At 40.0% G+C, this 19,004-nt stretch overlaps 1 protein-coding gene across 1 annotated transcript in view; it reads right to left on the reverse strand.

The window, feature by feature from the left end:
• rbfox1 (RNA binding fox-1 homolog 1) overlaps positions 1-19,004 on the reverse strand; it is a gene marked incomplete at its 5' end in the record, with an annotated part of 164,360 nt that overhangs the window by 58,878 nt on the left and 86,478 nt on the right. The window contains 3 exon segments of the mRNA XM_032537557.1: positions 4,573-4,665; positions 7,598-7,651; positions 7,812-7,958. Coding sequence (XP_032393448.1) covers positions 4,573-4,665; positions 7,598-7,651; positions 7,812-7,958 — 294 coding nt within the window.

The following is a 19,004-nucleotide window of genomic DNA, read 5'->3' on the forward strand; positions in this document are numbered from 1 at the left end:
AATAGATGTACTCAAATGAACCAATCAAGTCAACCGATCAACCAATCAAACCATTCCAAATTCAAACAACAGCTAACAGGGTCAAAATAAAACAAGGGGGTGCATTGTCTTCCAAAATAAAAAAGAAATTAATAAATGGGTTTCCAACAATCTCAGATAGATGTGCAAACAAATTCAAATCTCAGTCAGTATCGCTCGCACACGCAGCTTCAGGAGAACACTTAGTGAATGGGCACGCACGCCGACACGCAAGAAAATATGTATGTCAATATACAGCATCAACTCAACCACAATTCAAAAAGAAATGTCACGTGAGTTTTAGCGTTGCAAACGTTCCAAAGAGAGAGGAAGAGAGAGAGGAAATGCTGGCAGAATGGCTGGTTCGCCCACACTTACCATTCCGAAAACTTGTTTGTGTACTGTTACCGTTGTAACTGTGTTGGATGGGGCCCTAAACGAGCTACCGTTGGAAAAATGGTAGGGGAGGAGGGGATGAGAAAGGAATAAGCAGCATCTTACTCAGGTGGCCAAGACAACTTTTGCAATCATTCCTCTGCACAAACGCTCTCTTTCAGCTCTCTCTATACAAGCAGTTAGCTGCGTTCTTAAAGCATAACTCCGACCATTTTGTCTGGACAAGCGGTCCTCATCCATCATACTGATTTATTAGGCCAAAAACATCTCATTTGCTTCTCTACAGACATAACTACACATTGCCTCAACTCTCAAATAGAGTCCGATGGAACCACTCTTTTAATGAAACACAAATACGTGTAAATGAATGTCATCTAAAACTCTGTTCATTTAATGATGTTTGAGAGTCACCTTGGCCATTGATTTACTTTTCACAGACACACTACTTCAATGGTCCATAAACTAGTGTCCTGTAGTTGTCAGATCATGCTATCAATTCAGTAGGAATGATTTAAGATAAATCATAAGAATAAAAAGTTGTGTAGTGTATTGCAGAGAGCAGGTGGATGGGGGCTGAGAGGAGTTGACATTTTATGAGGGTTTACTTAAAGTGTAACTTCAGTCTTTTGCAAAGTTTTTCTATGTTTTTGTGTCTAAGTGACCAATCTTTGAAATTGGACCAGTATAAAGCGAGATCGCTGCAGTCTGCAGTGGCAAAACAAGCTACAATGTGATGTTAATGGGCAATTGTGCACCTTTAATTTGCGTCCACTAAAAGTGCTGTTTAGGCACTGACAGGCTCAGATTAATATTCTAAGTGTTTTACACCAAACCCACCAGAGTCATTTTTAATAAACAGTATTTTCATTTTTTTATTGTAGAACACACTTAATTCAGAGTCTACCATCTTGGTTCGTCACTGTTCCAACGATCACCACTCTGGTGTGGTTGAAATAAACTCTTATTTCAGCCATTTACATGTGGAGATATGCTGGCTCTATACACGCTAAAAGTAGTGATTATTTACATGGAGTCTGGTGGAGATTTGCTGCTCTACACACGCTAAAAGTAGTGATTATTAACATGGAGTCTGGTGGAGATATGCTGCTCTATACACACTTAAAGTAGTGATTATTTACACAGAGTCTGGTGGAGATATGCTGGCTCTATACACACTACAAGTAGTGATTATTTACATGGAGTCTGGTGGAGATATGCTGGCTCTATACACGCTTAAGGTAGTGATTATTTACATGGAGTCTGGTGGAGATATGCTGCTCTATACACACTAAAAGTAGTGATTATTTCCATGGAGGTTGGTGGAGATATGCTCGCTCTATACACGCTTAAAGTAGTGATTATTTTACTGGAGTCTGGTGGAAATATGCTGCTCTACACACACTAAAAGTAGTAATTATTTACATGGAGTCTGGTGAGTTTGGCGATGGCAATTTTGCGGCTGTTTCTGTTTAAACAAAAAGGAGATTACTCTTTAACAAAATTATCAATCTATAGGGATCCTTTCCATAATGTTGTCAGATACTTAGAATAATAATCTGAGTCTGTCAGCGGCAACAGCAGAACTTTTAGTGGACAACATTGACGGTACGCATTCGCCCTATAGGATTACGTTGCAGCCTGGTTGACAGTTACAGCGTTCTTAGTCAATATTGGACCAATTCCAAACATGTTTGTTCACATTAGTCACTTAGACACCAATGCAAGGGATAATGGGGTTCAGGTTAAAAAAACTAAAGAAAATTACCAATAAAATGTTTAGCTTTGAGCTAGCTGAATAAGTCAAGACTCCATTGAGCCATTATTGTTAGATTACATAAAATGATCAAACTTTATTGATCCAGAAGAAAAAAATAAATTCTAAACCATTTCTTGTTTGGCAGCCATCAGCAATCTAGAAAGAAGGCGGGAAGGCTTCTATCTGTTTCACTTCCAAATACAGGATCTTGCAATGGGGCTTTGAGGGAATACCTAATTTGGTCAAGACTGGGGTCTTTACTTTTGTTATGAACATGAGATCTGTATATGTATACATTGTATTGATAATGACATCTGAATGGAATCTCAATATGCAAATTAGGTGGGAGGGGTGTCAACAAAATTGGTGAGATCAGGTCAAGTAAGGCCAAGTTCAGCCCTGCATGAAGCCTCCACATTCAATTGAATGAGGCCAATTCACAGGGCTCCGGCAAAATAACGCAAGGTTGTCAGCCAAAACAGTTGAATCTGGCTCATGTTTTGCAGAACTACAACGCAAAGTCATTCTGCAAGGCATTGCAGTGGCCAATCCAATTCAAGCAAACATAGTATTTGTACTGTCTACGTTGTGGTTGTAGAAATTAAAGATACAATAATTGCCACCATAATAAACTTCCACATAGTCCCTGTATGGGCTCACATGGCCAACATGAAGATGCAGTGTTCTTCAAGTGTCTAGAGGTCTTGAACAGGTACTGATGTGGAGCCTGTAAAGTCTCTTGAGATTTGGGCTAACTTGGAAATGGGAAGATAAAAGATTTGGAAGCTGCGTAAAATTGAATTAATCTGCCTTCAATCCAGCTACAATCCAGTCTATTACAGCATATTAGACTATTTTCAATTTAAGAGATGCTGAGGTTGGATAGCAATACGTTGGATTCCCTTTGTCTGGGAAGATCCTGGCATGACATGTACCAACAGTGTACAGGACTTTAGGCTCTAATGGTAGATGTGGTGTCAGCCTATGAGCAGTTGCGTGTAGGATATATTACCCTATGTCTTGAAGGGACTGCTGGTTGAATTAATGATGCTCTTCGAGATTACTGCTTCCCAATGACACAGCACATTAGCCACACAATGCTGGAGGGTGTGGTAGAAACTTTGACTGCAATTTATTTGCTAAATAAATATGATTGGAGTCACTACTTCAAGCGAAGAAGTTTGAATAGCTCATGCTATTGTTAACATGTGAATTTAAATCGGAACACAAGGACCAAGTGATGGGTTGAAGCTGCATCTGCAGTGTACTAGACTGTCATGGTGAAAAGTGAGCTGAGCCTGAAGGAAAAGCTCCACTCATTCTAGAAACCTCACAAATGGTCATAAGCTTTTGGTTTTCTTTTGCATGTTAGAAATAGAAGGAGAAAATCATATCAAAAGGAGCTTTTGGGGGTTCTAATGTTGGTTCCTCTTGGTCTTCCTTCATATCTGTGTAGGAACTCTGGGGAAGTCCACTGGGAGGAGACCCTAAGGTAGACCCAGAACACACTGGATGGATAACATATCCCATCTGGATCCCCCAGTAAGAGCCAGAGGACGTGGCATATGGGCCTCTGGATAATAGATGGATAAATGGAGACTTGCTGTGGTGCCAGGGTATTATAGCCTTTGTCAGGGTACAACAATAGAAATCATTTATTTTATATCTGGACATATAACAGGTGTAGACTTTGCCTGGTATGACGGATTAGCAATGAAAGATTCCAACTGCAATTTGATAAATGGACAGGAGTTATGCTTCAAGGCTGGTGTTGCCTAGCTGTTGTTCCTCTGAGTGGACACAAGACATTGAAATGGCACTTAAGTGTTGTCATGCTACTGTGCTGAATTACGTTAGTTGTGAACCACTTTGCTCTCCAAGTGTCTCTTAAATTCCTAATTACTTCCTCTGTCCATGGATAAGCAAGATGTGAGTACTTTTTGGGGGAAAGCTCCTTCCTCAATTAGATATGTATAAGAATATCTTTGCTTTAAAGCATTTATGACCAAACTCCAAAGCAATCTTTCACAAATATGTCTATCTATAATGCTGGGTAGTGTGGATTTTGACTGTAAAACCTTACCCAAATGATTTGATAGTACAAAATCAAGTAAAACAGGAAAAGGGAACAAAAAATTAAACGAACAAAAAATAAAACAAGCAATGTCTTTCAAATTCAATCATGTTGTACTAGTAATATGTGGACATTTATTTGTGTTTGGGTTACTGAAACAGCACAAGGAAAGGGTATTTATGAGGTTTGATGTCATGGGAAAGATGTCAAGGTGGGATGTGGCAGTAGACTGTCAAACGCTCACACACACACAACTACACAATGAGGCACACACCACACAGAGGAAAAAGAGGACAGGGAGAAGGAAGAAGTATTTGAGAACATGCACCTCTATTTTACGGCCTTCTACCACGGTGCCGTGTAATTTCTCTCTGGCCCTGTCGGCGTCCACGCTATGCTCGAACGTTACGAAACCAAAACCCTGCATGCAGGACGGAAAGAGGCAAGAACAACATGCACATTATTTTTGGACATGTCATACTTAACATAACAGTGAACAACTGCTTGTGTGAATAGGACCACATTCGAATTTTCTGCTTCTGTTTCAGTGTCTTGTAATCACCAATATCCTAAATTATTACACAAGTCTGGAAAAAAAAACTACACGGTAAATAATGACTGTGAAATCCACAGTTATTTCCTTTAGATTTCACAGTAACACTACTGTATATGATTTTTACTGTAGAATGCCGTAAAGTTACATTACAACCTTGTCGACATGACAACATCACAGTAGTCTAAGTTATACAGTTGAAATCACAGTAGTCTAAGTTATACAGTTGAAATCACAGTAGTCAAAGCATTATTGTAAAAAATCCCAATATAGCCACTATAGTACTGTAAACAGGAAAGTTTTTACTTTTTTATATTATGTTGTGTTTAATTGTTTTGTATTTTACAGTGAATACACAAAATACTGTAAATGGAAGTACCTTGACTGTAAAAAAAAAAATCACAGTAATTTGCTGGCCAATTGTTGCCAGTAGTTAAATATGTTACAGTGTAATTCATTAATGAGTGGATACTGACACTTAGCAAAGCCCTGCCCCCCCCTTAGGTTCTGTTACTGTACTTATCAAGCTTTCCTTTCTAGCATTGCACAAATTTAGTTGCAAATTTAGGGTTGTGTAGACTAAATGGACTAGTACTACTACACCCACACAGTTGTGTTTATACTGCACTGGGTGCCAGCACATTTCAGACAGATGTAGACTAAATCAGGCTTCTCATTCTTAGTCAGTGAACATTAATACAATTTATATTTTGAGTTGGTTGGAAACTGTCTTTGGCTGACTCCTTTTGAAATGGGAACCGTGCTAATGGGTATTCAATATGCACTGAGGGCCACATACATGATAGTTTGCTAAAAACTGAGGCTACAGCTGCATGTTCCCAGCAAAACAAGTTTAGCTGGGGTTTTTGGAGTGTACTTTTTCAGCATCAGGACAGAGAAAAGTAAGCCTGTATGCTGATGACATAATCCAGGACAAGCACCAATGCAGTGATGTTCCAGTCCTGAATGGGGGTTTAACTAACATGACCTGTAAACATACAGTACAAAATAATACAGGTAGCTAATCATGTGTCCTTTGGCCTTGGAGGTAATGCTAATATTGCATTGCATACTGCAGATAGTAAGCTGCTTAGCATGCTAACGTTAGTGGTTTATGTTAGAACAGTCAAACACCCTATTTGAGCCTTTCCTTACATTTTTGCTCCTATATTTTCTAGTGATGTCCAAATGAAGCTTTATCAACTGCTAATTGTACATGTTGAACCCCCTAGATGGTGTTCTTGGTTTAAAGACAAAAGGAATGATAATTCAGTGTGCTTTCAACCCTTTGTTGAACAGAGTGCGCCATATAGTGGGATCAGAACATACGGGAAACGGTTAATGAAGTTTTAATGAAGCCTCAACTGGTCATCGCTAATGTTTTCTGGTTTTGAAAGGTGAATAAAATATCAAATATATATATGTCTTACCATAGCCCCATGTACACTGTTTTTTATATTCACAAAAGCAAAGCTTGACAGGCCTGTTGCCCCTTGTTTGGTTGCTATGCAATGATTGGACAATTGCTGTTTGGGGGAAGGGTTTAGTGAATGGTCAATTGTTGGTTATTGGAAATTAAGCCTCCCACTCTTTTTCACATTCATTGGCTACAATGTCCCAGTAAATGTAGAGCTGCAGGGTTAATATCATGGCTCAATAAAAGCCTGGTTTGAAACAGAGGTTCATGAAATGTAGTTAGACATAAATCATTGTCTGCAATATTCCCATATTGTGAGGTGTTACTGCAAATAGATTCCTTAAAAAGTCATAAAAGAGTAAATTAAATCTACCAAAAGAATGAAGAGAAAATTAACTTCTTTATTGCATGGCATCAGCAATAAGAAAAAAAGACTATATAACCAAAATCACATCAGCCCAACGAAGAGCACAAAAACTAATAAGCAAATAATCATATTTTAAAAATCTCAAAGGAACTTAAGGACTTTAAGGCATTTCATATTTGATAGACAACAGTCAAGCTCAGTATAAACGAAGAAAGTTGTTTTAATAGTCCAGTATTGATCAGCCATATCTCTTTGGTTTGCTAATAAAATAGAGAGAAAAGCTACTTATTGAACTTTGAAAATCAATCTACAACATTTTCATTAATATCATATTTTCCCTCATTAATGTATTTTATCATTATATCATTAACTACACATACATTGTAGCTTAGCAGTTTCTTTTAGAGCCTTTTCTCTTTAAGCGTTCTTGTCTGTACTTGTGTACCCATGGACCTGTGAATGTCATTGTTGTGTATGCAGTCCCAGTTCCAAATCCATATTTAGCCATATATGGTCCAGATGCCCTAAAGTGTTCTTGCTCGGCCCAGTTAACGGAGGAAGCTTTGAGACATGGCTCGAGAAAACTGTGGGAGGACATATATCCTGGTTTTTGTACAAGTGCAATCGTTTTTGCAAATGGTATTGTGTTCCCAAGTTAAGTTTTGATTTTTTTCAGGTAGGAAATCAACCATTTAGATTTCAAAGTCTATAAATCTGAAATCAGGCCTACTCGAACACTTGTTCCTATGTTTTCAGAGAAGTGAAGGCAAGGCTGGTTGGGTATCTCAGGAGCTGGCCTTCTAGTTAAAGTGTGGTGTACGATATCAACTAAGGTTTGAATGGAAATATTATCTTTTGTAAGTTATGTTGAAAATAAAATCACCTGGGGATGTCAGCGAGAATGCTGTAGAGCGCCTGTGTTCTGATTGATTCTACTGGACTACACAAGTCTGAAACAGTTACTAATAAAAAGAATTTAGAGAATTTAGAGAGAAAAAAACAGAAACACTATGTACCTTGGAACCACGCTCGTTGAAGATGATTTCCACATCTAAGATTTTGCCAAATTGCTGTAAAGACAAACAAAAGAGAAACATCTCAGTGATTGATTTTTCTTCTAATCAACAGAAAATTACAAACCCAGCCATTTTTTAACTTCTTGTTTTTGCTGATTCAAAATGTCTTGTAAAACATCAACCTGTGGTGGTGTACCTCAGGTCGTGTACTTACGCCGAACATTTGCCTGAGGTCTGGGTCTCTGAACCTGAACGGGATGTTTGAGACGTGAAGTCTCTTGGGCTGGGCCTTGCTGTCTGTGCTTTCAGGTACAGTCTGTGTCTGTGGCTGAATGTCCGTCTGGGCTGCGTCATCTGTCTGCTGGAAAACAGAATTAAAGACACTGAAACAAAAGAAAGATGTACTTCCTGAATACAATTTTACAAGATCATTGGCCTTCTGTAACATAAAACTATGAAGTTTGATTGACATCAAGATCATATGTATATTTTATTTAAAATATTTGTGGAAACTACCCTGAGCTAAAAATCCAACATGGCTGCTCCCTGCATCAACAGCAGTGAAAGCTGTAGTAACCATAGACAGTTAAAGAAATAGACCAAGAGATCCCGTTGTTCTGGACGAAGACCAGTGAAGGAAAATAGAAGCACTTTTAGCCTATAACTGAGCTTGAAGACGTACGTGTGAAGTGGGCAACCTGTCTGTAAGTTGTAAGTCTTCTGGTAGCTGTGCAAGAGAAATCTCAATAATTCTCCATCAGCAGAGACGGAGTGCGTAGGTATATGTTTGGAGATAACATAGACGCAGGCTAATTATTGCCAACTAACATGCTAGTTAACATTAGGAATTAAACCTAAACAGCTGATATAAGTCGAAACTGTCTGTGAGCTTCTCCTGGCAATTCGTCAACTACCCGACACTAAGTCGCGTGGTTATAAAACTATTTTTACAAAAACGTCTGCTACGGAACCATAACGTGAGCTACAAGGTAATGGAGCCTTTTATACATTGTCGTGTTTCTTTAGAAATAAACAACGGACAAAAGAGTCTTGAAACGCTTGAGATGTAAAGTTATTCACTGTCAAAGTGGCTCCAAAATGAATGGAAGTCAATGGATTCCTTCCCCAAAATAGCATGATTAATTCCACACAACGCTCTTTTTCAAGTACAAATCTCTATTTTCATTAATTGTGGGGTGTCTTATTCTTATATTTTGACATAGTATTGAGTGAAAGTTGACATATTCCAGTCTGTGATTATCCATCAACATCCATTCCTTTAATTTTAGTCATTTTTAGTTGGGTCTGATCTGAGCACAGGTGCCAAATTTACAAAGTTAGCAAGTAGAGGAGGGGCCTTGTTTAAGTGTGTTAGCTGTTGTTTTGTTGCGTTGCCCTTTGTGTGTTATTTGGAATCAAGGTACATTTAGCTCTGTTGAGTTAGGTTAAATATCTAGTGTCTTAATTGCTTGGTTGACTTCCTTTGAATTTGGGCCCTAATTCTTCTAGCTTTTAAGTTTTTTATTTAGTTTATGTTATAGGATTTATTCATTTTTGTCATTTTTAGCAAACTTTATGAAAGTAATGCTTCTTTTTTTCATCCTTGCCTTTTTGCCAGATAAGTTCTCACATTAATAACTCATATTATTGTGAGAACACAGTAACAGACCTCAGGCTATGCATCCTCAGAGCCTATGAATTGGAAAGAAGGTATAAATGGTGCATTAGACGGAGTTCAAGTATCTTATTGAGGAGCGAGGGGAAAATGGAGCGTGAGATGGATGCCGGCGTAGTACGGGACCGTTAAGGTGAAGAGGGAGCTGAGCCAGAAGGTAGTCCATCTCCGTTCCAACCCTCACCTATGGTCATGAGCTTTGGGTAATGTCCGAAAGAATGACATTGCGAATATTATCGAATGAGTTTCTTCTAGGGCTGTAGTACTCATGTCCGGTCTTGGACTCAAGTCCAGACTCAAGACCATTATCCTATGGTCTCGGACTTGTCTCGGACTCGCTGGTCTTTGGACATGGTCTTGTCTCGGACTCACTGGGATTTGGACTCGGACTTGACTTGGTCTCGACAATTCCTGGTCTTGGACTCAAACCTCTTTGGACTCGGTCTTGACTTGGTCTCAACAAGTCCTGGTCTTGGACTAGAATGTCTTTGGATTTGGTTTTGACTTGGTCTCGACTAGTCTTGGTCTTGGATTTGTCTTGGGCTCAAACCTCTGTGGACTTGGTCTTGATTTGGTCTTGACTAGTCCTGTTCTTGGACTTGTCTTGGACTCAAACCTCTTTGGACTTGGTCTTGACTTAGTCTCGACTAGTCCTGGTCTTGGACTCAAACCTCTTTGTTATCAGTCTTAACTTGGTCTCGACTAATTCTGGTCTTGGACTCAAATCTCTTTGGACTCGGTCTTGACTTGGTCTCGACTAGTCCCGGTCTTGGACTTGTCTTGGACTCGAACCTCTTTGAACTTGGTCTTGACTTGGTCTCAACTAGTCTTGGTCTTGGACTTGTCATGGACTCAAACCTCTTTGGACTCGGTCTTGACTTGCTCTCCACTAGTCCTGGTCTTGGGCTTGTCTTGGACTCAACAAAGGTGGTCTTGACAACAGCTCTGGTTTCCTCCCTAGAGTGGCTCAGCTTAGAGATATGGTGAGGACCTCCAACATCTGGAGGGAACTCGGATTAGAGCCACTGCTTGATCGTAACAAAAAAGGGGTTAGTTGAGTTGGTTTTTCATGCATGTCCAACTTTGAAGAGACTCATGGGTAGACCCCGATCACGCTGGAGAGATTATACATCTTGTCTAGCCTGGGGACACTTTAGGGTACCCCAGGAGGACTACCTTGCTTGGCCTTCTGCCCCCGCACACGGCTCCAGATAAGCAGATGAAGAAGGATGGATGGAAACTAAATGAAATTTGAACTGGAAAGAGTGAAATATGCAAACACAGAGACATAATAGATGCTCATGCACGCATATAAAGAGTACCAGCAGCAGTCAGTGTTTGTCCTTTAGCTCACAGTGTGAGTGAGATCAATGGCTGTTAAACAGGAGAGGACTTCAAAGTCTCAGGTTACACTGCAAGTGTGTGTGTGTGTGTATGTGTGAGTGTGTGAGAGCTTAAAAAAGAAGCAGCATAAGCCCAGCAGACTGCAAGTCTTCCTTGCAAAGCATAGGTAAATACTGGCACATATGGAAAGGAGTGTGTACACACACACATAGCAGCGATTGCCATCTGTGCAGAGCTCTTATTTGGTGGCGACATCCGCCTACAATCGCAGTGAAAAAAATAAAACCAAGAAAGAGTGAGACAAAGCATCTCCTCTCATCCAGTTTGGCATCAGAAACTGATACGTGAGGCCAGGCCAGGCTGAATATAACGTGGTCTGAGACATATTGGCCATATTAAACAGAGATTTCTAACATCAGGTTCTCAGTTAAGAGACAAAAAAATGTAAACTGGAGTAGCAATGTAGTGAAAAGGCGGCCTGTTAAAAAACATAAAGATTACATCTAAAACATTAAAAACACATTTCTGAGTCAAAAGCCTTGCTAAAGCTTTAAGAGGCCGCAACGCTCTTTACATGCTAGTGATGTCCAAAGGAAGCTCCATGCATCATTGGTTGTTTTTGTTGATGCCACCAGATGGCGATATTGGTTTAAACAAAAATGATCAAGGAATTATAACGTAGTGTGTGCCATCTAGCGCCATCTAGTGGGCTCTGAAAATAAATAAAATGCTTCATGAAGCTTCAACCAGTGCTGTAGTCAAGACCACTTTAGTCGAGTCCAAGACAAGTCCAAAACCAGGACTAGTCGAGTCCAAGTCAAGACCGAGTCCAAAGAGGTTTGAATCCAAGACAAGACAGAGTCCAAAAAAGTTTGAGTCCAAGACAAGACCGAGTCCAGGACAGATAAAAAGATCTTATGCATGACAGTATCAAGATAATCCTTTTGGGTTTCCCTTTCCCTCCAATATTATTATGAACATAGTAAAGACACGTGGACTCGGTCAAGACCAAAAGCCATATTGGGCAAGACCAGTGGCCGAGATCGAGACAAGTCCGAGTCCAAATACTAGCGAGTCCGAGACAAGTCCGAGACCATAGAAAAACAGTCTTGAGTCCGGACTCAAGTCCAAGACCGGACTCGAGTACTACAGCTCTGGCTTCAACTGTCCGTCACTATATGCTACATAAGTATATTAGCATAGACCACACAACCGAGGTTTCTGCCTAAAAGGAAGTTTTTCCTCGCCACTGTCGCCCTGTTGCTTGCTCTGGAGGAAACTACTAGAACTGTTGGGTCCTTGTAAATAGATAACGCTTGTTATGAATTGATACTATAAATGAAATTGAATTGAAATTGAACTGAACATAGCAACCTTTGGAAAAACGGATGAACCTGTGATTTTCTCGTCAAACACATTGTTTTTCACAATTCTACCAGTACTGAAGGAGATGCTGGGGTTAAGGTCATAGAATCGTTCAAATCCAAATGATTCATCCCATTAGTAGCAGGAATGTTTTTAGTAAATTTTATGATAATCTGTCCGTTAAATTGTGTCTTGAGATCTGTGTCTAACAACATTAGACGCCTGCAACAATGCTGGCATCTCGGTGATGAGCACCACTGTATTTTAGCATTACCCTGCTAACATTTGCTATTTATATTTATTTATTTTTGCAAATGTGGACCTATTCAAGATTTCTTTGTCATACCACAGTACACTGTAGTACGAAATACGACAAGAATACAGTACGGAAACAATTAAAAATCCAGTGAAAAAGTTACTTTAAATAATTAAATGCTTATATGGGTGTGCAGAGCATGTAGAGTGATAAATGTAAATATATATAATGTCTAAAAATCATATATCTAGATACTAGATGTGTACAGTATTGGAGGTGCGAGACAAAGGGGATCAACAAGGTCATTAGCACTCATCTTCTAGGGATTGTGAATATTGTGGTCATTGGGTAAGTGAAAGCCTTGACCTGTTAAATATGATCAATGAAAAGATAATTCTACTGGGCATCATTAATGTCTGCACATAACATAGCACAACACAGCAAATATTTCAGTCTGGAACCAAGTAGTGACCAAGGGGCAATCCAATCCTATAGCTTCAACACCCCCAGTGGGGCTAAACATGTGGGGTCCGGGTTAAAGGTGCAATATGTAACATAGTTACTGTATTAAATCCAGAAATGACCCCAATATGTCTTCAGATATTAAGAAAAATGCTAAGTTGAAGTAATATCTTATCTGACAACTGTGGGGGGAATCAATACAGCATAGTATCGCGATATTTTCAGTGGCAATACTGTATCGATACACAAGTGCCAAGTAGGGATCTTTTATCATATATTATACATGTGTTGGTCAGTTTGTCCCATTTTGCAGCAACAACATTAAAGTAATATGAACAAACAGAGAAATGTTTCTTTTTAGATAAAACAGATGTTGACAAAGTTTCCTTTTGGGGACGTCATTTGAAATTGGGAAAAATTAGAAGTAAGGTCATAAATTTCAGTATATCGCAGAATATTGCAACATGTATAACATCGCAATAATATTGTATCGTGGTGTAAGTATCGTGATGGTATCGTATCGGGAGGCGTCTGGTGATCCCCCCCCCCCCTACAGGCCGGGTTGCCACATATACCTGTAGACAGGTAAACCCAGCTCTAAAAGGACGCCGATTTGGCTAATTTCTTCCTGAACAGGTAAGCATTAGCTTCAGGCTAATTAAACAAGGCTACAAGGGACGGGCATTTTCAATCATTTCAACATGTGTGTAGTCACAATGAATTATATAAAGTTTGTTACTCACAAAAACAATTGAGCCAGTGAAGTGATCTCGACTGGTCATGGCTAACGCCGCCATGCTAGCACGCTATACCTACTAATGTTAACAGATAAGAGGACCAGGCAAGCGGTTCAAAGCTGTTTACAACCACCACTACATATTTAAATAAAGTATGAAGTATACCAGGGCTGCCAACTCTCACGCATTGGCCGTGAGACACACGCATTTGACTGGTTTCACACGCCCACACGCCACACCCCCGATTTCTCACGCTGAAGTGTCAACCCGGTCGGTCAAATTTCAGATAGATGAGTTTATCTATAGATCTACCTGTTAAGCCACTTATGATCGACTAGTTGTGCTTTCAGAGGACTGTGGGGGGGGGGGGTTCAAGAGCGCTCCCTGTCTGTAGTTTGGAATTGTCGCAAACTGAGAAAATCTTTGCACGAGCCATCCAGGTGCATTTCCGCGGCTTCAGGTATGTGCTTGAGTATCACAGACCGTCCGTCGCTTCGTGCACTCTCTCGTAAAGATGGAGGTGAGCAGCGGGATGGTAGCGTAGCAACTTCGTTCATTTTAGTGGACTGCTCTGGGGTGGCGGAGTGACGGTTACATCCGTCAGTCTCCGATAATGCGCAGCGTACAGCCGCCTCTAAACTTTGTCAGAGAACAGAGACCCATGGGCCTCTGTCTGTGCGACGGTCTGAGTGAGATCCACCATACAGCGGAGCAATAACATGCACAGCAGACTATATTACTATATACTATATATAACTCTCCAAATCTCGGACACAGATGGGAGGAGTTATATTTTGAATGTGCATAAAGTTGTAAACATGAGCAGAAATCTGATGAAACACATCTGAGTTATACTATACTATATATACGATACTGCAACTTTGGGCCACTATGGTGCTTCTCTAACCTCTGTGCATCTCTAAATGTAACTGTAAATAATTCATTCAATGTTTTATAAAATGAACAAATAGTCTTTATTTTTCCAAAAAAGTAAATCCAGTAAGGGGGGCACAGAGGATGAGGGCCAAACATTACTGAACCTTGGCACAAAGGTTAAAGGATAAGAATTTATGTAGATCAGTGGTTCTCATTCTTTAGAATTTCAGTGGTCTAGTTGATCCCTCAACATTAATTTAACTTTGGGTCCCTGGTCCCTACACCAGGGACCCCTGGACCTGTTCCCCACAGACCCAAATCTTCTCAGCTGTTGCTGACATATGCTACTGTCTCTTCATGTGGCTCATTATGTTTGGCACATTGTCTGGGTCAGTTCTTATATCATAAGAAGTTAATAATGTAAATGCTGAATGCCCTAATACCTGTTGATACTGCAACAATGCAAAGGCTCTTAACCCTACAGTTTTGCATTTATCATGCAAGACTTGATTTCTCCATTTTTTTTTTGCACAAAACTCTCCAGAAAGTGCCATTTAATGGTTTCTTTTTCAAATTTTTTTCCTGGGGGGGCATACCCCCAGACCCCCCTAGGGAGAGCCCCATTCCCCCACATATAACAAATCCCAATTTAAACCCTGAAGTAGCCTATAATGATGCTGAAAGAGCCAAAGAAATTGCTTTGTACGCGGCAAAATATGGGTTGCCACCCCAAATCTCACTCCAAGGTTTTGGGAAAAGTTGGCAGCTCTGTATACATTATGACATTATGAATTCTTGATAATTGAAACACGCAATTCAACTTTGGCAAAACTACCGTGAAGCCTTTTTAGCGGTCGTAGCTGACCAGCGGTGAGTAGTTTTAAGCCGAGGAAGTGTGTCTGTTAGTCGTGGGGAGAGGACGGTGGGGTAGTCGTGTTTTTACCAGTTCCTACGGTAACTTTAGGCCGAGAAAGCGTGTCTGTCAGTCGGGTACATAACGTCGGCAGAAGGCTTTTTTGACTGTCAACAAAGCCAGCGTTAGCCATAGCCATAGCCATAGCCATAGCCATAGCAACGTTAGCTACTCAGCCGTGCTTTGGAGTAATATCTGGCTGTGTGAGACAAGCATCTAAGAACATTGTTGGATGCAATCTGTCTCAGTCTTAGTGTCAGTCTGGGGGGAAGGGACCGGGGGACACGACTGTCTCCAGTAGTTTGAATTTGGATGGCAGTAGCTACTTCAAAGCTGTCAGTATTACATATAACCCTTTAAGCCAGAGAACTCACATGGGCTCATCCATTCATTTTCATTTTTAATTAATTTTCTAAATATACAATAGGCTCTACAGTATGTCTCGATGGAAATATATGGTGCACTATGAAATATACATCAGTAATGTGGGTTTGACTTCACATTTGTAAAATCCACTTTTTCTTTCTCCTATCCCCTTTCACATGTGGGGCTCACACAGAGGGTAGAGGAAGTTGACGTGGCTCTATAAACACTCGAAGATGAGGTCATTCTTCCTGGATGCATACACACTTACAGTTCTGAGAGAGAGAGATAGAGAGAGAGAGAGAGAGAGAGAGAGAGAGAGGTAGAGAGATGCCAATTTCCAGCTCCAGCCACAAAACATTATGCAAATAAGTCCATCCATTAACAGGTTTTTACAATTTGTCTGGAGCTTTTTCCGATATTAAGTTCACTTTTTATAGACACTTGTAATGCAGCAAGCGCGGGGGTATTCTATTTCTTTTCATTACTTTGACACCAAAATGTGCTCTGTCTGCATTATTATTAAAAACAGTGAGTCATTCAAAATCAACCACCACATGCATGCATATCTACAGCACACTATACACATTTCTGAATGTTTTTTTTTTTTTACAAACTCCTAACGACATTTGTGTCCAATATGGTGACAGTCACTGTTGCGGTAGTCTAGGATCACCAGTAGTAACTTTCTCTAACCCCCACATCCGGCGTGGGGCTCAGGGACCAGATGTCCCTCCGCTTTCGATCTGTCTTTGTTGCCGTTCTCAAAATCCCTTCGCTTTGGGAAACACGCCACACGCTGAAAACGGCACGTTGTAAAGTAACTTTGGATCGTGCAACAAAGCAGGCCTGCTTAGTTACTTTGTAGATATGATTGTAAAGATTTACAAAGGATACGTTCACGGCATGTCCTCTCTAACTGGGACGTTTCGGGACTGATTGGTGGGATTGTTGTGGATGAAGTTCACACGGTGATCCACTGGTAAGAGATAATGAGGTGTAACCACGTATCAGCTGATTTAACCCTCATGTTGTCCTTGGGTCAATAATGACCCATTTTCCTAGATCAATGTTCATTTTAATTACCCAAAATAACATGATTGATTCCACTAAAGTAAAAATCAAAATTTTATAGCATTTGAAAAACAAGTTGAAGTGGTTTTGAAATAGTATTGAGTAAAAGTTGACATATTCCAGTCTGTGATTATCCATCAACATCCAGTCCTTTAATTTTAGTCTCAATAATTCCTAATTTCATCTTTTCTAACTCAAACATTAGGTATAATTTCCTATAAATGAGGTTTGTTGATCATAAATTCCAAAAATAACTGTAAAACTAAACTCAGTAACATAGTGTTATGTAGTGTTGAAAACATCCCCAAAAAAAGTGACAAACGAGTGACAAATGAGCGACAATTGTTGAAAAAAGGGACAAAAACGTAAGAAAAAGTTAAAAACATCGATATAATCCGTCAACAAAAGTGTTGATTTTCAATTTTGACGGGAAGACAACACGAGGGTTAAACAGCTCCCAACTCTGTATTGTGTCAACAGTTATGATTGGTTTAAAGAAATGCTAGCAACCCAGAGCTTTTTTTTAATATTTTTTCTTTTGGCCAAAAGTAAGAAATTAACCAAATATGATAATAGCATTACAATATGATTCCACTAATAAGAGTAAAGTACTGTAAAGTTGGACCAAACCCATTTTTTTAGGGATGGCCAAATGAAGCTTTTGGTTTTTATTTTCTGAGCCCACTAGATGGCGCTCTCTGTTCACCAAAGGGTTGAGGTCAAATTTAATTAGAAAGATGATTTACATAAGCATTTATTTATGGCTGAAAGATTCATTGTAATAATATTGCTATAATATCTGAATATATATATATATACAGTATGTAGACTGTATACTATATGTAATTGCAGTAGAAAATTCTGTGCATGTGTTAAAATATTTATTTCTTAGGGTCTGAGCCAGGGCTGTAGTCAAGACCACCTTAGTCAAGTCCAAGATAAGTCCAAGACCAGGACTAGTCGAGTCCAAGTCAAGACCGAGTCCAAAGAGGTTCAAATCCAAGACAAGACCGAGTCCAAAGAGGTTTGAGTCTGAGTCAAGACCGAGTCCAGGACAGAAAAAAAGGACTTATGCATGACAGTATCAAGACAATCATTTTGGGTTTTACTTTAACGCCAGTATTATTATCAACATAATAAAGACACCTGGACTCGGTCAAGACCAAAAGCCAGATCTGGCAAGACCAGTGGCCGAGACCGAGACAAGTCCGAGTCCAAACACTAGCGAGTCCGAGACAAGTCCTAGACCATAGAAAAACGGTCTCAAGTCCGGACTCGAGTCCAAGACCGGACACAAGCACTACAGCCCTGAGCTGAAGCATGCAGGAGGAAGAGAAAGAAGAAGGAGAAGAAGGCTGAAAGAAGGAGAAAAAGACCAGAGAAAGAAAGCAGGGAGGTTTGAGGAGGTGGGGGAAGGAGTGCAGCAGTCGGACTAATGAGACTTCCAGATGTACAGTACGCCGTCTCAGTCTTTCCTCTGGTAAAATAGCCTGAGGTTGTGTCAAAGAAATCCTCGCACAACATTCTCAGCTTCCTGAACATAAACCCATTTCTGATAAAGCAGATTATCAACATTTTGCAAGATGAAAAAGAGCTTTGCAAGTCATTATCTGTAAGTGACTGATTAGTACCTGTACACTGTTACACAATACTCAATGGTAGCTGTGGTGCTTTCAGGTGGAGTCAAGTCTTATGTTACCTTGGAAACTCTGTTGTAATGCTTGTGATTTATTTTCTATCATGGCATCAAATCAAGACAGGGTGTCTGACTCGTCCTGCGTTGTAGACACAGTGATGGAACTTTGACCGACGAGTGGTCTTAATCTCATGATTGACACGGCTTGTTACATATTGGGCAAAGCCGATATCTGTCCCTGGTTTACTGTGTGTTGGCTGGTTTGTGCAAATACAGTTTCTGACTATGCGTTGCAAAATTGCTTTATTAAGATAATTGATAATGAAGGATTATTCCGGTACTTACAACTTGAGTCTTGTTTTTGTAGTTCCATCATTTGTATCAAGTGTGTATCTACAGAGCTGTAGTACTCGAGTCCAGTCTTGGACTTGAGTTCGGACTCAAGACCGTTTTTCTATGGTCTCGGACTTGTCTCGGACTCGCTAGTATTTGGACTCAGACTTGTCTCGGTCTCGGCCACTGGTCTTGCCCAATATGGCTTTTTGTCTTGACCGAGTCCAGGTGTCTTTATTATGTTGATAATAATATTGGAGGGAAAGTGAAACCCAAAATTATTGTCTTGATACTGTCATGCATAAGAGCTTTTTTTCTGTCCTTGACTAGGTCTTGACTCGGACTCAAACCTTTTTGGACTCGGTCTTGTCTT

This window comes from Etheostoma spectabile, chromosome 15 (assembly GCF_008692095.1).
Source record: "Etheostoma spectabile isolate EspeVRDwgs_2016 chromosome 15, UIUC_Espe_1.0, whole genome shotgun sequence".
NCBI lineage: Eukaryota > Metazoa > Chordata > Actinopteri > Perciformes > Percidae > Etheostoma > Etheostoma spectabile.